Here is an 18,631-nt window from a genome sequence, read left to right on the forward strand (position 1 = left end):
ACGTTCCCTCCTCCAGTGAAGGCCGGTTTTCTTGGTGATGTGCACAAACACAAGCACCTGTAATCCCATCAGCTGTCCTGCTGGGAGGCCTCAGTGGCACGGGCGGCCGCACGCGCTGTCCCAGCAAGCCGGCCAACGGCCACCGCCGGCACCGCGCACCAAGCACCACCTGCTGCCCGAAAGATTAAACCCTTTAAATCCACAATTACAGATTCCAAGCTGACTGCAACAGGCGCCATCTAATAACCTGCTGGAAGCCTGAACCTGCAAATCTTAACTTGCTTCTGCAGAATTTCAAACCTCAACACCAGCCCTTACCAAACCCCAGGAACTCATGGCTGCTTTGAAGTGTGTCACACCTATCAGTACTAGCCCTGTGTGCACTTTGAAATGCATAGTACTGCTCTCTGTGTAACTAGAGTCCTTAAATAGATAAGACAAAATTGCCAAAGTGACTCCAAAATTTAAAATATCACATGAACCTCTCCCAACTTCAGCTTAGCATTTATTTTTATGGCTACCCAAAACCAAATCTTGACCCTAACTTCCAGGAGATCTATCCAAAACTTGAGGAGAAACCTTCATTTTTTTACCAGGTCTTTCTCCTCTCCGAAGAGACCTTGCAAGAATACATTAACCTGATCCTGCAGTCCTAGTTTTCTCATACTCCCCTAAAGCCTTCACAAAAGCAGAGCAACACTACTCCTACCCGAAAAATAAGAATAAAGCACCAGATTCATGAAGTCAGTCCCCAATGATCTCATGCAACTTTGCCAAACATTGCAGGAGCGATCAATTAGTGAACCTTACTGCCCTAACTCCTTGTGCTATGCTTACTCTTGGACTTCTAGAAAGCTCAAGATCACCAAAAATAGACATTTTTTCTTTTTTCTTGCAAAATAGAAATACAACATTCAAACATAGCCCTGAATTTGCCTCAGAGTATCCTACAGATTGGAGAGAGAAATGTGCCTGTCAGTATTTCATATCCCCTTATCTGTGACTGTAAGCCTGGATGAGGGAACACAAGACTTAGGTGGAAATTATGAATAAAGGTATTCAGTCATTTGCCTGTGTGACTTTGGGAGGACATCTCAAGTCACCACAGGAAACTGCTGCTGAGGTCTGATTTTCCAGAAATTTTCCTGAACGGCCCTGTTGCTCAGGTAGTTTGAATGGGACTACTGCATGTTCCCAGACCTACTTTCCCCTTACCTTACATATAAGCGGTAAGATGTCTCCAAAATACATTTTCCAAAACCTAAACTGAGTGTTAACTGTCAGCCTACGGGTGCCCGAACAGCTAGGGCTGCTCTGAGTTCGACCAGACATTCACACAGGGCTACATCAATCCCATGGCTTTGCAAATCCAGCAGAAATCCTACTGCTGCAACGCTTGTTTCCCCAGATCCTACACTGAATCTTACCATCAAACCCTCCTTTTGTTTTATGAAACCTCAAAGTTTATGAATAAAGTGGCTCTCAGGGCCACTTTAACTTAACTCGGAGAAAGAACGTGGGAAGGAAAAGAGCCCCCTGCCCCAAACTTGAGTTTTCCAATTCTCTCCGTGCTCGGATTTCCAGGTTAAAACCATCCCAAACCAAATTATTCGGATTTTCTGTAAGGTTGTCCAGCCGTGAAGCAGTGAGCTGGCTGTCAGGGAAGGGCTCAGAGACCCGAAGGTGAAGGGGGGCGGCCGAGGAGCCTCCCCCGGGGCGGCGGGGCCCCTGCCCGGGAGGGGGAGCTGCGCGCCCGCTGCGGCCCCGGCTCCTCTCCCGTCCCTACCCCGGCTCCTCTCCCGTCTCTACCCCGGCTTCTCTCCCGTCCCTTTCCCGGCTCCTTGTCTCTCCCTGTCCCGGCTCCTCTCCCGTTCCTGCCCGGCTCCTCTCCGGTCCCTCTCCCGGCTCCTCTCTCGACCCTCTCCCGGCTCCTTGCCCGTCCCTGCTCCGGTTCCTTGCCGGTCCCTGCCCTGCCTTCTCTCTCGTCCCTCTGCCGGTTCATCTCCCGTCTCTCTCCCGGCTCCTCGCCTGTCCCTGTCCCGGCTCCTCGCCCGTCCTTCTCCCGGCTCCTCTCCTGTCTCTCTCCCGGCTCCTCTCCCGTCCCTCTCCCGTCCCTCTCCCGTCCGTCTCCCGTCCCTCTCCGGGTTCCTCTCCCGTCCCTCTCCCGGCTCCGCGCCCGCCGGCCCCGGATCTCTCCCGGGAGGCGGCTGGAGCAGCCGGGAGCCCCAGTTCAAACCCTCTGCGATTATTCAAATCCTAACGTGACCGCTTTGTGTCTGTTTCTGACTCTGCAGTAATTAGCTGCGCGCACGAAGCGCTGCGGGCCGAGAGCTGGAGATCAGCAGCCTGTCCCTGTCCCTGCGCCTTCAGCCAGTGGCATCGCTGCGTGCCACCAGAGTAAAGCAGCAGGTGAAAAATGCCGAAAATACAAATTTCAATTTAGAATTGCCCCAAAAATAAGGAGAAATACAGCGAGGGAAACAGAAACCTATGCAATTTGCACACAATGATAGCAAAGAAACAAACTGTGATGTTGAAATGTGAGGGAAACAGCCCAAATTCATCCAAAAATACGGGACTGATCATTTTCAAGATGCACACTATATAAAATACAGGATGCCGAAGTGGTTTACTAAGCTGAATATTCAGGTACAACACCATAACTAAATACTAAAACCCCATGCAAAAATAATGTTTTAAAAAATGACTCGAAAATGAAAGCTAGATTTGAAATATCTTTAAGTATTTCATCGAGGCATACATAAATTAACTTCTTTTAAATAAAGCCGGGAAGAAAACGAGAAGATCTCTTCCTGGAGCACAGAGAAAACCCCAAACAATAAGAGGTAGCACATAAAAAATGAGTAACAGATGGACCAACTGGAGGATTGTGCTTAATGTAATTAACATTAGCACTTACTGGTAACGGTTAATGGTCCTATACCATCACACCTCCCAAAACAAAGCCTGATCAGGGACGCATCAAAAGACATGAAGTGAACCCTGAGGCATAAGTGCCATTTAGATCATGTTGAAGACATTTTCATCAATCTTCATGAGAAGTAACCGCTAGTGGAGAGAAAGAGATGTGAGCAAGTTTCCATCTTGTAATTTCTACATTTTCTTAAGTAACTAGACTTTTCCCAAAAAATATTGTATATGGCTAATTTTCTGTCACGTCTCTGCTGCTAAATCTGAAAGATTTACATCCCTTCATCTGTCACTCAATAGTAGAAACCTATCTGAAGGCATCCTTTTTTTTAATTTTAAGACAGGTGTATAAAGTTACTGAAATCTTCAATAAGCCAAAGAAATATTTAGCATATACCAGATAAGTATTTTAAAAGTGGAAATGTTCATGTCACTAGAAAATACTTCGCATTTTTATTAAAATTTGAAAAAAAAGTGTTTCCACATGAAGATGCTAAAGTGCCTTTTTTCAGCCAGAATTATAGCTCTATTCAAAATAACTTGATTGTTCATTCAAACAGGTGTTATAAATAATAACTATAGGATAAAATCCCTTTTTGCTCATAAGATCTTGTATGTGAAAGCTTATCAGAGTTGTAGTTTGATAAGAGGACTTGAGAAAACAACAGTGTGTTTCTCTAGGCAAACCCCGATGGCATTCACCAGGTACTGCGGGTGGTTGCCTCTTAGCCTCTCCTTCATCGTGGTTAAGAACAAAATGAAAAAACCCCAAGTCTTTAGTCCGTCCTGAAAGCAAATATTACCGAGGAGAGACACCTTGTGAATTATTTTGTGTTCACCACCACAGCCCCGGGTTGTGAGTGTGGCTGTTCTGCCTTCTCGGCTCTGTCTGTGGGACAGGTTCTTCAGTGCCATCTTCTGGTGGGCACCGTGGCCCCGAACCTTGGACAGGGTTGAGAAGGTGAAATGCCAATATAGGTATTTATTTCTGCCAACTTATTGAACAGAATTACACAATCTAGCGGCAGATAATTGTTTTTTCTGCATATGAATTGTATAATTTGTACCATGCTTTGTAATACTTTGGTACATACATATATACATATATATGAATTTACTTATATGGAAATAAATGGAGCACATACAGCATTACTGCTTCATGCCTAGAATATGTGAAAAAGATATTTTTTTCAAATAAATGCAAATGTGAAGACAGGTTTGTTGTTTTGTTTTGTTTGTTTGTTTGTTTGGGATTTTTTAGGAGGAGAGGTAGCTTTCTTATTTTCATTGTTTAGTAAATATTTGCTCTACTGAGTACACAATAAAAGGTCATCTCCATCTTCTCTGCCACAAAACCCAGGCAATTTTTGCAAAGGAGAAGAGGGTCACTGTCATTATCCTCACTTTATTTCTGATTTTATAGCAACCCCTCTGTGCCATCTTCAATTATGTGTGTGCTGAGCTGGACTGAGGACAGCGGTGGAGAAAAAGAAATTTGTGCTGAGACATTACTGCAATTCCAGAGTAGGATGGAGCGCCCACAGGCAGAACCCTGCTGCTGTGTGACCACGGCACGGTCCTGGAGGACAAGCAGAGGGGCTGTCTCTGCTGAGGATACACCAGTATCTGCTGTGAGCTTCCGTGGCCCCTGCAGGTCACGGAGCACAGCAGTACCTCTGCACATTTTCATTGTGCAAGGCAACTGGCAGCTGGTATAAGCTGGAGACATTCTTCATCTTCTCTAATTTATTTTGGAAGTTGATTGGGAATGCAGGAGGCAAATGAGCACAGAAATGGCTCTAAGTTACCTTGTTCCACGTCCTCCCCCGCTCCTCCCACTCATCTGCACAGCACTGCCCCCATCGCCATCCATCTCTCCACCACGGCAGTAATACACACAAATGAACTTCCTGCAGGTGCTCCCCTTCTCCTCTGTTGCCTGTATGAAGCAAAATATCTGATCAATCATTTTTTGCTTCCTTTAATATTCTAAAGTCTGTATGTCACTAAGGCTTGTTTTCAGTCTCTTGTAAACTATCTCACCATAATGGTCAGGAATATTATCTCTAATTTGCATCTCAATGCAGAGAAATGAAGATATGTTCTCTTGCACTTAGCTGGAAACAAAACAAAGCAAAGTCTTGCTTAAGTTGCCTTTAGCATAAAGTCTATTTAACAATTTCAATCCTTTGTAAAAAGGATTAATAGAAAATGCTAAATCTTTTTATCAAATAAATGTTAGCATTAAGGTTGTCAGAAGCAAGCTTCTGATGGTTGATGCATGAAGTCCTGTGCCACACATCTTAACGTTATACACTGTATTTCTGCTTCCACCAGTGCTTTTTAAAAGTCAGTTTTAAAAATGCTAGATGTCATTCTCCATTGTTCTGCCATTGGTTTTGAGGTCTTTTGTGTTGCCAAAAAGATTCTGTAAATGCCACAGCATGAAGACTGAGATGTACAGAAATGCAAAAATCATAGATTTCTTCTCCACTGCTTCACATGTGAAATTGTCAGCTCCAGACCTGCCAGCCACCTGAAGAATGACCAGGTGAGAATTCTCCACTCCTGTTGGAAGGAGAGGTTTAACACCTCCTTTCAACAGTGACCCCACTCTGCATAGCAGTGGAGAGCAGGGTTATTTATGTGCTCTTGTTCAAGTGAACATAAACAACTGGATGCCCTAGCAAACCGACAATAGACTACTAACAAAGGGCCAGATGCTCTTATCCACTTGCAAGGGTGAAGAGGGACAAAATGAGTAAATATTTATATTATCATAGTGGCATGTAACTGGAGCTCAGTTGTAGAGAAAACAGTGATTTACAGGCATGTTCCTCCTCTCTTGGGAATCCACATAAAACAAGCAAAGGTTCAGCACTGAGGAAAAAAACTCTGACAGAAGGACTAAGCCAGATGAGAGAGGTACAGGTTTTCAAGACATACTTTTCTCTGGGCTCAGACAATGAGTAGCAAAGAGAAATGTTTTCCTGGGCAGGAGTCATCACAAATTAGTAGGAAAGATCTACCTAGTACAGGAGAGAAGTGAGTGTGCATTGTGGCACACAGCTTCAGTCCCAGCACCTCAGAAATACTCTCACCTGGAACTTTGGACTACAGCTCAGCATTAGGGATGTCTCTCTGCAGGATTGCTCCAGCCCGAACATCCTTAACTTTTGCATCACTGGCTGCTCATTCCACGACTCCACTACAGCCTTTCTCCAAAGAGTGCCTGACTGGCTACAGTGTGGAGATCATTCTCCCTCTACTGCTTTTTTTCAAGTTTGTCCATCATGCTGCTCCCACCATCGCTTAGAGTCACAGCCATCAGTTCTCTGACCCTGAGCACCTCAACAAGGCTTGCATCTTTCCTACTGAAAGATCACAGAAAGTTAGTTTTGCACAAGAACTTACAATAAAATGTTTTGAGGTTTGGACATATTTTTGATCCTCATGGACATTTGCCTTTGAAAGTCCTTGGAACATGATGGCAGTTTATTTATGTCTAAGTTGTGCTAGGTTTCAGCCCTAGGGCCTTAATACATCCACACCTCCTGCAGGTGAATTTTAAGATTGTCCCCAGCCAATGGAGTGCAATAAAACTGCACTCTGAAGGAAGTGATATAAGAACAAAAATGCCTTTTTTGGATGACAAATAGCATCTTTTATGTGAATCTTTTAAGTGAAAGAGGTCAAACAAAATGAGCTATCTAATGCTTATCCTGTCCTTTGTGGATCAGAGGTTGAGATACCTCCTCAAGAAACAGAGAAGGATCACATAAGGCCAGTGTAGTTTTGGGATAATCACACTCATAGCTGGGATAGTTAATGCCCCAGGAGCATCTCTGAAAAGCAGTCACACATGACACACACTCTCAGGCATTTGACACAATGTTGTGCGCTAACAGTGATAATCACGGGGATAAAAAGGGAGCGGGGACAGGAATGGCAGAGGAAGGCAATCCCTTAAAATGTGGTGATGTGTATAACTAGGAATAACCTTGTATACACTTAAAATGCTTAGCAAGAGTTTCAGTTGCCTACTTCTGTTCTACAGCTGTAGAGGTTGTGCTGTACTGGGATGGGAAATGATTCTCCATCATGCCCTGCTCACTGTGGAGCACTTAAAGCACAGATCCAGGTGTGAACTCACTCCACGAGGTAAAAACAAAGCTGCATTACGTAATAAGATTTAATGATTATTTGAATCTCTTTTTCCATCCCTGTGGACCATTGATTTAACCTTTCTTGTTTTGTTCTCAGGATATTGCTTAAGCAAGTAACCATGTTCTGAGATTAATCAGGACCATTTTTGTGTATAACCCTTTAAGAGCGTTTTGGCTTTAACTTTCTCCTATAAAGGAACACTCACAGAAGCAATAGCTTTGCTAGGAAGTGCAAAATGTTGGTAAAATGTTCAGATTGGATGGCCATAGGGAACAAACACATAAGCCTTTATGTGCACAGCCTGGGGTTCAACAGCTATTTTCTCTCTGAGGAAAACAAAAGCAGACCTTTTAAAGCCACCACTAAGGAGATTTCTATTTAGAGAATATGCAATAACTCATATTGAGACAAGATTTTAATCTCAGCAAAGCTTTGGATAATCTGCTAGCACCTGTGTTTGATGCTCTTCCACCCCATTGCACTGCTTAGACAGAGGCCAAAGGCCAGATCCACAAGTGTGTTTGTGGCAACAGTCCTGCGTTTGTGAGGGAGAGTTTTAGCAGAGAAGAGGCAAAGACTGGTCAGGATCTGCCCTTGAAAGTATCACCTGTTTGGAAATGACACCAGTGTCATCATCTTTTATATTCCTTTGGAGCCCTGTATTCTTTTTAACAAGCACTGCACCAATTGACATTATTTGTTGTGGTAAATATACCAGTACCTTGTGCTGCCTTGCTTGAGGACGTGGTGTGACGTATCAGCCACTCACTCTGAGGTAACCAGGAGAAAGGTAATACCTAGGATGGCTTTAGAAAGAATTGGGAAAGGTTTTTCACAGGTAGATCTCAGCTGCTGGATGCTATGTGTGATCTAGGGAGATTTTTATAGACCTTTTGTGATAAAAGCAAGCAGGGCTGGGTTTGGTACTGTGTAGATACCATTAGAGATGCTGTGGAGTCTTGTTGCTGCTGAGGCCTCTGTGTCCAACTGAGATGTGAGCTCCACTTAACAAGTGTGATGCTTGTTGAAGTTTGGCCTCTGCAGCTCAAGGAAAGAGAAAGAAATGTACAAAATAAAAATGGGTTTGGGTTTGATAATTTGGGCACACAGTGAATGGTGCTGTAAAAGGAGAGAATATGGCTTGCCATAGGAAAGAGAAGAAAAAAATCTACATTGATGTGTCTTACATAGATACATGTATCTTTCAACCCCTTAAAAATGAGCATTATTCCTTTGAAAGGGTTAAAAATAACATCAGATTTCTCTCCTTCTTTGATGCTGTGATTCATGTGTCCCATTTTAAAGTCTACACCCTGTGAAGAGGAGTGCATTACCAAGGAAAGAGGCTTGCCAGGGACAGAAGGTAATTTCCCGTAGCAGGTGCGTACAGCAGGTGGTACACAGTGTACCTGCAACGAAAAGGTAGATTTAGGCTAAGATTTTATTTAATATGGAAAACTTATTGCATCCTGAGCCACTACTGGGGATGTGCCAAAAATCGTGTCTGCAGCATGATTTATTACGTGAAAATACCACCGAACTAATCAGTGGAGTTACTAATTAATACAAATCTGCATTTTTGCATAAGCAATTAGTGCAAAGAGAGTGCAATGAAAGAGGAAGTTTGACTCATTTAATCTCAGTGCCTATTCAAGCGGAAAGACCCACTAGGGCAAGGCAGTAGGATCTACATTAGTATTTTTTTTTCCTTTTGATTAGTTAAAGGAACTAAAAGGTCAAATTATCAATATTTAATTCAAATGGAAATGCATTTGTTCAAGAGGAAAGAAAACACTTTATTTAAACAAGGTGGGACTCTGGGGGTAAATGCCTGGATCAAAAATAATTAGATTTTGCAGTTACAACAGCATCTAAATCCCTTCTGATAAGAAACCTTTTTCCTAATAACAGAGGTGGTTTGACACCGATAGCAAAGACTGCTGACGCTGTTTAAACTGCAGCTCAGTCGGTAGCCAGCCTACCAATACAATTTAGACATTTGCTTTAATGGTACGTACTTCTCTGATTTGCTTTTTTTTAATCAGTTTGAATTATATTTTAAATCTATTGTGATTTCATAATTGTGTGCACTTGACTAAAAGAGTAATTTAAAAAGCTGATAATTAAACCTTGGTGGTGATGTATTTTCCATTAACTAAATAGAAGTTTACATTTATAGAATTAAAATAACAACAGCATTTATCTAGCGGGGAAAGGCTCAATAAAATTAATACACTGAGTTTTAATGGGGAAAAGACCAGAAAAGGCACCTTAATCAGCCCTACCAATTCTCGAGCCCAGATGTACACTGTATCCCAGAGAGACGCTGCGAAGTGCGGAGCGGTCCCAGCCCGCACCGAACCGGTACCGGAGCGGCTCTTCAAGGCGGTGCTCCCCGCGGTGATTCCCGAGCCACGGCAGCCGGGACAGGCTGCTCGCAGCTCGGGGTGACCCGGGCGGTGGGGCTGCCCTCCCCTCGCCCCACAGTTTGGAAATAGGCGAGCGGGGCAACACCGCGGGCAAACCCGAGCCGGCCCTGCCCGAGCCCGAGCCCCGCGCCCGCGGCGGCTCCGGCCCAGCGGTGCCATGCGCTGGGGTGGGACGGAGGGACAGCGACAGCGGGGAGAGACTTTTTCCCTTCTCGCTTTTTTTTTTTTTTTTTTTTTTTTTTTTTTTTTTTTTTTTTAATTCAGGCTAACCTTCGTGTTTTTTGTGGGTGCCTCTCTGGAGAGGCAGAGAACGGGAAACCTGGCAGCGAAAGGAGAGAGCCCGAGCAGCGCGGGCAGTAAATCACTCGCTCAATTATAAGCGCGGCTTCCTCTCTCCAATAGCTCCGAGCTATTTGGGGAGGCATCTTTTCCCCGCACTCTCGCAGGTGCAATATGAATCAATTATCTTAATTAAGATAATGCCGCAAACCCAAGAGATTTCATCGGGAGCGGATTTCGCGCTCCGGACAACTGTAAGGCGTTTCCACAGCGCTGCTCCCCCCGCAGCACCCCCCCCTCCCGCCCGGCTGGGACAGGGCTCAGCCGCAGCGGAGAGCCGCGGAGGGGCCGCGCTGGCCGCCGCCGCAGCGGGCCCCAGGCGGCCCCGGGACCGCCTCCTGCCGGGAGCGGGCCGGGCCGGGCCGGGGGGCGGCAGCTGAGGCGGGGGCGGGGGCGGCCGGGCCGGCCGGAGCTTTGTTGGGACGCGTGCGGTTCGCGTGCCGCGCAGCGGGAGGAGGGGAGGGCAGGGGGGCGGGAAGGGAGCCAGGGAGCGAGGGCAGAAAGGAAAAAAGAAAAGCAAAAGAAAAGCAAAAGAAAAGCAAAAGAAAAGCAAAAGAAAAGCAAAAGAAAAGCAAAAGAAAGTGGGGGGGAGGAAAGAAAAAAGGAGAAAAGGAAAGACAAAAGGAAAAAATTTTAAAATAATTTTAAAAGACTAGAGATAGAAAATAAAATGAAAGGATTCGGGAGGAAAGATAAACAGGAGCCGAATTAGAAGCCAGATGGAGAAGGAGGAGTCTGTAGGTCAGGGAGGAAAAAAAAAAAAAATAAAAAAAAAAAAAAAAAAAAAAAAGACACGCTTGGAGCGATAAAATCAAGCGGCTGGGGGACGAGGAGAAGCAGGGAAGGTGGGAAACTGGAGCCGCTGAGCCAGGGGACGGCCCGGGTAGGGGAGGCAGAGCCGGCTGCCCGGGAGATCGGGAGAAGCGGAGCCGCAACAGCGGGAAGAGCGGGAAGGATGAAGGCAGAGCGGCAGAGAGCCCCGGTGCCCCCGCAGCGCAGCGCTCGCCCCCGGCCCGACGGGCACGGAGCAGTGCCTCGGACCTGTCAGCCCCGCTCCCCCACGGCCACGCGTGTACCCTCGCCTGTCACCCACCGGGACGGAACGAGCCGGCTCGGCGGGCTTAAGCCCTCCGTCCGACTGCTCCCTTCTTTACTTATCTCGCTAGTTACCTGTCAATCGACAACGTGTTGATTTTATTTTGCTCCCAGGGAACATGACCGTGTTGATCACACTCAGAAGCACACGAACACCCCGAAGTTCTCACCGCTCCCCCAGATCCAGTTTTCTGCCAGTGCCCTCCTTCTAATATTTTTTCCCAGTGTTTCCCCAGCACCCCGCATTCCCGGGTGTATTCTCAGACAGTCCCATTCAAAGGAACGTTTTCCAGCATACGAGACAGGGCTGGAACACACTCATCTCTCTCCTGCGCTCTCCAAACCTGTTCGAACCTCACCGCCCGCAAACGCGTCCGTTCCAGCAGGGCGGCTGCCCCCGCAGCTCCCGTTAACGGGGCCACTCTCTCGAGGGGCTGCCGGCCCGGCGGGAGGCGCGGCCCAGCGGCCGCCGGTGGCCCGGGAATGCCCCGCTCCAGCCCCACTCGCCGGACCGGGTGGCACACCCCGCGCTGCTGGCTCTCGCTTCCCACAGAGAACCGGGCAGCTCTGAAATAACAAAAAGCAGCCGCTTGCCCTGTGTATTTGATTACCGAGGAGGAGAACATCCCCGGAGTCCCCTCCTGCTGCCCCGCCGGCCCCGGGCTATGTAGGTCACCAATAGGAGAGAAACATTTTAGAAATAACCCGACCTGGAAAAATATCTTCCAAATCCATCTCCTCTGGGCGGAATGACTTGTTTCGCATTTAAAGCCTCCAAAGGCGAAAATAATTTTATTTTTATTGAATAAATATGCGCATAATGCGTGCACAGCTATCATGCGAGGGGGCTATCTCCCTCATTAAAACGGGTCCCTAAGGTTTGGCGGCGTTTGCGAACTCCGCCGAGGCTTTTAAAGACTCTAAAGCCACCCCACTCGGTGTCTTTCTTCCAAGCTTCCCGTTAACCGGCACTATTCCCACCGAACACCGGGAAAAGCTAGCCGGCGTTTACTGCAGGTGTTTGGACAGACCGGGAGGTGCGTGTGTGTGCGTGTGCCACAACAGCCCCCGGACGTCCGTTTTCCCCAGCACCGGAGAAAACCGGGAAAAGCGGAGGGGGTCTGTGGCGGCAGAGAGCGGCGGGGACTGGGACAGGGAGTCTCCGGGGGTCGGAGGCGCGCGTTAGGAGCCGTAGGGGGGTTGGCGGGGACCCTCGGCGGGCGCACCCCGGAACAATGGGAACAATGCGGCGGTGGCCGCGGTGGCGGCGGGCGCGGAGCGGCGCGGTGGCGCGGTGGCCGCGGTGACAGATGGCGCGGCCCGCGGGTCAGCGCGGGCGTGGCGGCTCCGCGGGCGGGCGCGCGGCCGCATACAAATAAGGGGCGTCACGTGGGGGGGGCGCCGCGCGCCTGACGTGGGCGGCCATATGGCGCGTGCCACCGGGCGGGGCGGGGCGCGGGGCGGGGCGCAGGCGCGCGGGGCGCGGCGGCCGCGCGCTGCCCGGGTCCCGGTGCCGGCCCCCCGGCGCGCATCCTCCGTCCCGCTATATAACGGGGGGAGCCCGGCGCCGGGCAACCTCGGGAAAATAAACCACCACGCACACACGCGGCGCCCTCGCACGGAGAGCTGTGCCGGGGTTATGAGACCGTCACCGCGCGCGAGAGGCTGAGCGACGGAGGTAACGGGAAACCGCGTCTTACCCCCGCGGGAAAAGGGTTCGCGGCGGCTGCTGGGGAGGGAGAGGACCCTGCGAGGTCGGGGCGGACGGGATCTGCCTCTGCCGGACCGGCTTCAGGTTTTATTGTCACTCGCGGTGGTTCTTGCTGGTGTGTGCGGGCGCACCTGTATCCATCCATGTACGCACGCATGCATATGTGTGTACGTATATATATGTAAATGTGTATATGCTCCATACGCACATATAAATCTGTATATGTGCGTCCGTTTACACAGACGCATATTACATATGGTAATGTGCTTCCACCGATGCACCTCGGAACTTTCGGCTCCCTTTCGTCCGCGGTCCCAGCGCAGGCTGCCCTCGGCGGGCGTGCGGCATTGTTTCTGCCCGGTGTGCCCGATGACACCGGGGGTGATCGCAACCCCACACGAAAGGTCCCCGCGGGAGGCGGGAGAACCGATCCCCGTTTGCAACAGAGGGGCCGACGGAGACGGGAAGCTGAGGCCAATCCCGCACCTGTTACCACGGCAGAGGCCGCGGAGCCCCGCCGCCGGTGACACTCCCCTGGACGAAGGCGGGAGCGGGGAGCCGGCGCTCGGCGCCCTGGGGCGGCACAAGCCCCACGCAAGGAGGCGGCAAGGGGGAGCCGCGGAGAGCGGCGGGGACGGGCGTCACAGGCGCCATCCTCCCTGCAGGTGCCCTGTGTGTGCCTGTGTCCGCCTTCCCCCTTCCCCTATTCGGTAAAAATGTTTGAGGATTTTTTCGAAGCAAAACAAAACAACCCACGCTTGGTCCACTTGCGTCGTGCCGCCCGGGCTGCCTCCTGCATAATCTGCTTATATTCTCCGCTAATATCGGCGAGTTACATAATGGTATTTGAACATATGTCAATTTAATTACAAGGCAGAAACGCGGAGACAATTAAAAGTTTGCCCTGGCACGGTGGGGAATCCAGGGCTTCCCTCGGGAGGGGGCGGCGGGTCCGGGGAGCGAAGCGCTGGCAGCTTCTCCCCGCGGGGCCACGGGCGCTGCTCAGGGTGCTGACACGTCTCTTTTCTGTCTCCTCCGCGATGCAGAGGCTCACCATGACGAAGTCGTACAGCGAGAGCGGGCTGATGGGCGAGCCCCAGCCGCAGGGCCCCCCGAGCTGGACGGACGAGTGCCTCAGCTCCCAGGACGAGGAGCACGAGGTAGACAAGAAGGAGGAGGACCTGGAGGGTCTGCACGCCGAGGCCGAGGAGGACTCGCTGCGGAACGGAGAGGAAGAGGACGAGGAGGACGACTTGGACGAAGAGGAGGAGGAAGAGGAGGAGGAGGAAGACGACGACCAGAAGCCCAAGAGGCGGGGCCCCAAGAAGAAGAAGATGACCAAGGCTCGCATGGAGCGGTTCAAGCTGCGGCGCATGAAGGCCAATGCCCGGGAGCGCAACCGCATGCACGGGCTGAACGCGGCCCTGGACAACCTGCGCAAGGTGGTGCCCTGCTACTCCAAGACGCAGAAGCTCTCCAAGATCGAGACCCTGCGCCTGGCCAAGAACTACATTTGGGCGCTCTCCGAGATCCTCCGCTCGGGCAAGAGCCCGGACCTGGTGTCCTTCGTGCAGACCCTCTGCAAGGGCCTGTCGCAGCCCACCACCAACTTGGTGGCCGGCTGCCTGCAGCTCAACCCGCGGACTTTCCTGCCCGAGCAGAGCCAGGAGGTGCCGCCGCACGTGGCGGCGGCGGCGGGCGCGCCCTTCCCGGCGCACCCCTACCCCTACCAGTCTCCGGGCTTGCCCAGCCCGCCCTACGGCACCATGGACAGCTCCCACCTCTTCCACCTCAAGCCGCCGCACGCCTACGGCGCCGCGCTGGAGCCCTTCTTCGAGAGCGGGCTGGCGGAGGGCGCCAGCCCCGCCTTCGACGGGCCGCTCAGCCCGCCCCTCAGCGTGAACGGCAACTTCTCCTTCAAGCACGAGCCGGCCGCCGACTTCGACAAGAGCTACGCCTTCTCCATGCACTACCCCGCCGCCGCCGCCGCGCTGGCCGCCGCGCCCGCCCACGCCGCCATCTTCCCGCCCGCCGCCTCCCGCTGCGAGATCCCGGTGGACGGGCTGGCGCCCTACGAGGGCCACCCGCACCACGAGCGCGTCCTCAGCGCCCAGCTCAACGCCATCTTCCACGACTGAGCCCCCGCGCCCAGCGAGGGCCGGGCAGCCGCGCCCGCCGCCCGCCACCGCCTTGTTTACAGGGGCCGGCCCGGCGGGTCCCGCCGCCGCCGCGGGGCCGCCGCGTCCCCCCGCTCACCCGCGGGCCTCGCTTCCGCTCCTCGGAGCGACGCTGTAAATTGGGGTAGGGGCACTGGGATCGCGTCAATCACCTGATCGGGATAACAAAATCACAAGCAATAATTAGGATCTATGCAATTTTTAAACTAGCGATGGGCCAATTACAAAATATATATGAAATCTATATTTTTCAACCAACGTTTTACTACTTGTTACCTTTCCCATGCTGAATTATTTTGTTGTGATTTTGTACAGAATTTTTAATGACTTTTTATAACGTGAATTTCCTATTTTAAACCATGCAGCTTCATCAATTTTTATACATATTGGAAAGGTAGAATTATATCTAATTTATACAAAATGATTTAACTAATTTAAACCAGCAGAAAAGTGCTTAGAAAAGTTATGTTGCCTTAGCACTTCTTTCCTTTTCAAATAGATGAAGAAGAAGAAAAAAAATGCACAATCCGGGCAATTTCTTTCCCATGCAAGTATCTTTTTTCATTTTTTTTTCTTTTTTCTTTATTTCTTTTTCCTTTCCCCCGTACAATAAGAACCAGATCCCCTAGGTCTTGAGAAGATATAAGAACGATAGACTTATTTTCTATTAAAACATATCATTTCAACACATTACTTGCACAAACTTGTATATAAAGATTATAAGCAAATGCCAACACCCTTTTTAAATCGAAAGCTGCTTGACTATCACATACAATTTGCACTGTTTCTTTTTAGTCTTTGAACCCCTTGGCATTCCGTGGTTTTGGTTTGTTGGATTTTTTTTTTGTCTTTTTTTTTCTTTTTCTTTTTAAGAGAACTTGAAGATGTTAATGTTTCCAGGCGCTATAAATGCATGATTTTATACATGTTCACACAATCCGTGGTTGTCATATGCTCATCTTATAAATCTGAACCGAAATCTAATCAGGTTGTTAAAGTCGGGCTATATACCTATTGTAGTCGATTAGTACGGTAGCTTGAAACAAATTCAAACCATTTAATCCGTAATTAGAACAATAGCTATTGCATGTACAATGCAGTCCAGAATAAGTGCTGTTTGAAATGTAACGCTGGTTCAACTGGAATCAATCTGTACTGTAATTTTGTTTGTAATCCTGTATATTATGGTGTAATGCACACTGGGATTTTAGAAAAAAACATCCATCCTTTGGCAACAACATAGTATTGGACATTTGGTCGAATGTTGCATTTTTCCTTAAATGTGATTTTTTTTTCTTAGTGTAAGTAATTCCTATGGGATTATTGTTTTATTCGGATAGCTCATGAAAGGTGCAACACTTATTATTTGTAGAATAAAATTGGACTAAAAAAAGGACGCGGATTCTTTACTTACCTTGAGGAGCACTCGGGCGCGGGGGTGTTCGTTTGTTTACAGCGACCCCGGCTATTTGCAATGCTGATTTGTTGAACGAGGGGAACGGGGCAGGAGCGCACTTCGCCTGCGAGCTGCGGCTGCCGGCGCACCCGCCCGGGCGGCTCCGGCCGGCCCTGCCGCCCGCGGCTCTCCCCTGCCGGCCCGGGGGTGTCCGGAGCCGGCCCCGGCCCGCGGGGTGTCCCCTGCCAGCCCGCGGGATGTCCGGAGCCGGCCCCGGCCCGGGGGTGTCCCCTGCCAGCCCGCGGGATGTCCGGAGCCAGCCCCGGCCCGCGGGTGTCCCTTGCCAGCCCGCGGGGTGTCCGGAGCCAGCCCCGGCCGGACCCGCACACACGGAGCGGGCGCTTCGGCCCCGGGGTGGCCGCAGCAGGTGCCCCTTCTCCTCGCGAGGCAGATCTGGACCCGCGATTCATCGTCCCTTCCTCTTCCCACACGGTAAATGTATTCCTTTAATCTTCACTGATTATTCTGAGGCTTAAGAAACCCGGAGACGCAACCTGCGGGAGAGCAATTCCCCTAATGACCAGGGACAATTATCAACAGGTCTTTGCCTCCCACCATCAGAAACAGATTTAAAGGGTTACCTGAAATACTTAATATGAAGCCTGTCACAAAGCGGAGGTATTTAATAAATATTTCAGCTGAACCCAGCAGAAAGTAAACAAGCTTTCCTATGGATGAGGGCATTTTTTCCCCCCAACACAGATCAAGCTTCTAGCATCTATTTTAAAGGTATTTGTAGCTACAGCAATCCAACGTGTAAGAATGGCAAACCTGTCCTAGCAGTTCAGCAGCCCCTGCTGCCAGGCTTCCCCGTTAAAAACATGCTAAAATTTAATTGCCATGTCAACTGATGCATTTTGCAGCATCTCCCTGCATTTCACCACAACCTGCAGCTCCACACTCGAAAACTGTTGCTGAATCTGAAAAGAAAGAACTCGAAAGGCAACTTTTCAAGCACCCATTAACCTTTCTCAATTAGTGGCAATACAGGTAAATGTGCCCTAGATAATCCGAGGGGGATAAATGAATGATGATTTTTCAGATAAAATTGAAAAAGCTGACCCAGGCTTGCTTGCCTTTTGGTTATTCGCCTTCTTTCTAAATACAAGGATTCTTCTAGTCAGTTAAGGGGCAACTCACATGCCACCATCTTTTATTCAAAGGCAGGCACAGATGTTCCTTCTGCAGGGGAGGTTTTAATTTATGAAAATGATATTGTTTATGCATGAATGCACTCTGCATAACACACAGTACTTCCATCTGATGAGAGAAATACCACAGAACCAGTGCCAATGTCAGGAACATATTCTGCAAATTTAGTCACTTAAATGTTTAATGAATATTTGGAAGGCATTTCCAAAGCACAAGAAACCTTTTCAATTACCTTTTCTTTTTCCGCTGTTGATAACAATATTCAACTCCTCCAGCCAACGCAACCTACTTAAAAGATCTACCTAGGCTATCTCAGTATTTGCTACTGTGACACTTCAGAGAAAGTAATGTTTTAATGTGATGAGCAATCTAATAAGGAAAATTCATTAGGCATTTTGGTAACTAGAGGCTCTATTTTACAAATCACTTGTGAGTTTTCTTATTTCAATTGGTTTTAGGTGATTTTTTCCCTATCACCACCCTTATAAAATATTGGAGACCTTCCCCCCTCCCCCGTTTTGCTGATGCTTCTTATATTTCCATGATATTTCTTTCATACTATTATCATCAAGCCAAATGTTGAAATTTCTGCTCATGACTCCCACAGGAAGGTCTATCAAGGTCTCTTTTAATGGAAAGAATTACTCACACTGTTCCTCTCCCATGAACATATCACTAATTAACTCAGGCTATAGTGGGATTATCTAACTTCCGCACGCAGAGAAAACTCTGGGGCTGATTTTTACCCACACACATACTGGGTCAGCCAGCACAGGCCTAAAACTCTATTTTAGGGCTGGTTGTGACCAACAGCCTTTCCCTTCTTCCTTATGACAGGCTTCTGAGAGCAGAAATTGCACTGCCAGCAGTGCATGCTTGGGGTTAAATCTGCAGGTACAGTACATAAGAAACAGTCACAGCTCGCAGCTTCTCCCTCCTTGGTGTTGTGGAACAACAGAAGAGGATCTGCAGAGGTTGTGGACCCGTTGTTGGCTGTGACACACAGAGCTGAGGTGGCAGAGGAGTCTGGAATGGTGGAATCCCAGGTTATAGCCACAAAAGCCTCTGGTTTTACCCTGCCCAAATGAACAATGCGCCTGAACACCATCAGACCTCGGCCCAGTGCACTCAGAAGGAGTCTCCAGGTGAAGGGAAGCAGATTCAAGGAGAACCA

At 49.2% G+C, this 18,631-nt stretch overlaps 1 protein-coding gene across 1 annotated transcript; it reads left to right on the forward strand.

Moving 5' to 3' along the window:
• Positions 1-13,712: 13,712 nt before the first annotated feature.
• NEUROD1 (neuronal differentiation 1) lies at positions 13,713-14,943 on the forward strand. The gene has a single exon (XM_063399807.1). The coding sequence runs from the start codon at positions 13,713-13,715 to the stop codon at positions 14,808-14,810; it is 1,098 nt and encodes a 365-aa protein (XP_063255877.1). The 3' UTR covers positions 14,811-14,943.
• The last annotated feature ends 3,688 nt before the right edge of the window (positions 14,944-18,631 follow it).

This window comes from Prinia subflava, chromosome 6 (genome assembly GCF_021018805.1).
Source record: "Prinia subflava isolate CZ2003 ecotype Zambia chromosome 6, Cam_Psub_1.2, whole genome shotgun sequence".
Lineage (NCBI taxonomy): Eukaryota > Metazoa > Chordata > Aves > Passeriformes > Cisticolidae > Prinia > Prinia subflava.